The sequence below is a fragment of the Echinops telfairi genome, unplaced genomic scaffold (assembly GCF_000313985.2).
Source record: "Echinops telfairi isolate 266 unplaced genomic scaffold, ASM31398v2 ScPeMD7_1713;HRSCAF=2227, whole genome shotgun sequence".
Taxonomy (NCBI): Eukaryota; Metazoa; Chordata; class Mammalia; order Afrosoricida; family Tenrecidae; genus Echinops; species Echinops telfairi.
Window position 1 is genome coordinate 18,543,785 of NW_022105611.1, and position 1,203 is coordinate 18,544,987.

General features: G+C 65.9%; 1 protein-coding gene across 1 annotated transcript in view; it reads right to left on the minus strand.

The window, feature by feature from the left end:
* Positions 1-1,203, minus strand: part of TPBGL (trophoblast glycoprotein like) — an 8,911-nt gene that overhangs the window by 1,202 nt on the left and 6,506 nt on the right. Inside the window, exon 3 of the mRNA XM_004708931.1 lies at positions 40-158. Within this exon, the coding sequence (XP_004708988.1) occupies positions 40-158 (119 nt within the window). The remainder of the gene's footprint in view (positions 1-39; positions 159-1,203) is intronic.

A 1,203-nucleotide genomic window follows, 5' to 3' on the forward strand; every position in this document is an offset into this window, starting at 1 on the left:
CGCCGCTCCCGCATTCAGCGCCCGGGCCGCCGCGCTCACCCGTGAGTGGGGAAACCTCGCGCGGGGACGCGTGGGACGAGCCCTGGAAGCGCAGAGGCTGGCAGTCTCCGCGGTCCGTCGGCGCGACTCCAAAGTCCGAGGAGCCTTCGGTGTTCTGGCTGGGGGGGTTGGGGTGGGGTGCGGGGCTGGAGCGCGAGCGATCGGGTGGGGAGAGGGATCCCCCGCCCTCAGTGCCCTGCTTGCCCTGAGCGCCGGGCCTCCGACTTCCGCGACCGGTCCGGGCTCGGAGCCGAGTGGGCAGGGTTTGCCTCCCTCCCTCCCGCCGTCCCCCCCTCCCCGCCTCCAGGTCTCCTCCTCCGCCCCCAGCGGAGTCTCTGCGCCCTCTTTGCCCAGGGAGGCGGGGTGGGCGGCTCCTGAGAATCTGGGCTTCTGGCTTTTGCGCTATCTTTCCCCCGCTCCGACTCAGGGGATGCAGAGAAGTTTGACCCCACAAAGCTCTGACTTGCATCCCGTCCTTCCCACTTCTCGGGCATTAAGCGAGTGCCTCCTCCTCTGTCTGGCACAGGCGGGCGGGTGGGGCAGCCCCAGGGAGTGAGACCCCCCTTTCCCTCTCCCCTTAACAAGTTGTGCTAGGGGTGAAGGTGGGCCTTTTCAGCCCACTCTCTGATCTGGGCGAGGGCTGCGCCTGCAGAGTAAGTGGAAATATCCCAGGCTGGGCCCTTGAGACCCCCGTCCCGTTAGGCCCACGTGTGCCACCACCCTTGTGGGTTCGGTGAGATCAGCCAGCCCTCGGCCCTGTTCTGTGCTGAGGGCGGCGTGGAGGGGAATCTTCTCCAGCCCTCCAGCCCTGCCCCCAACTCAGGGCCCTGCGGGTTCTGGTTCCTGCACCTGGCTGACGCCTCCCACAAGCACCCCTGGGCGCAGGAACCTGGTTGGAGCAGTGATTCAGTCTTTTGCTGACCCCTCCCTGCCCTAGCCCCTGGGCACCCCTACTAGGCTCTCCTACGGGGTCCCCTAGACACCCTCAGCTGTTCCTTCCTCTCCAAGCTACTGCTCCTAAATAGGATGCTAGAGGTTGCGGGAACCAAAGTGGATTTTATGGCCTGGATTGGAGGCGGGGGACAGCGTCTCCAGGTGCGAGCACTGTCGTGGGGGCTGAGCTGTTTATAGGTTTGTTTTATTCCGGCTATTCCCCCCCCCCCC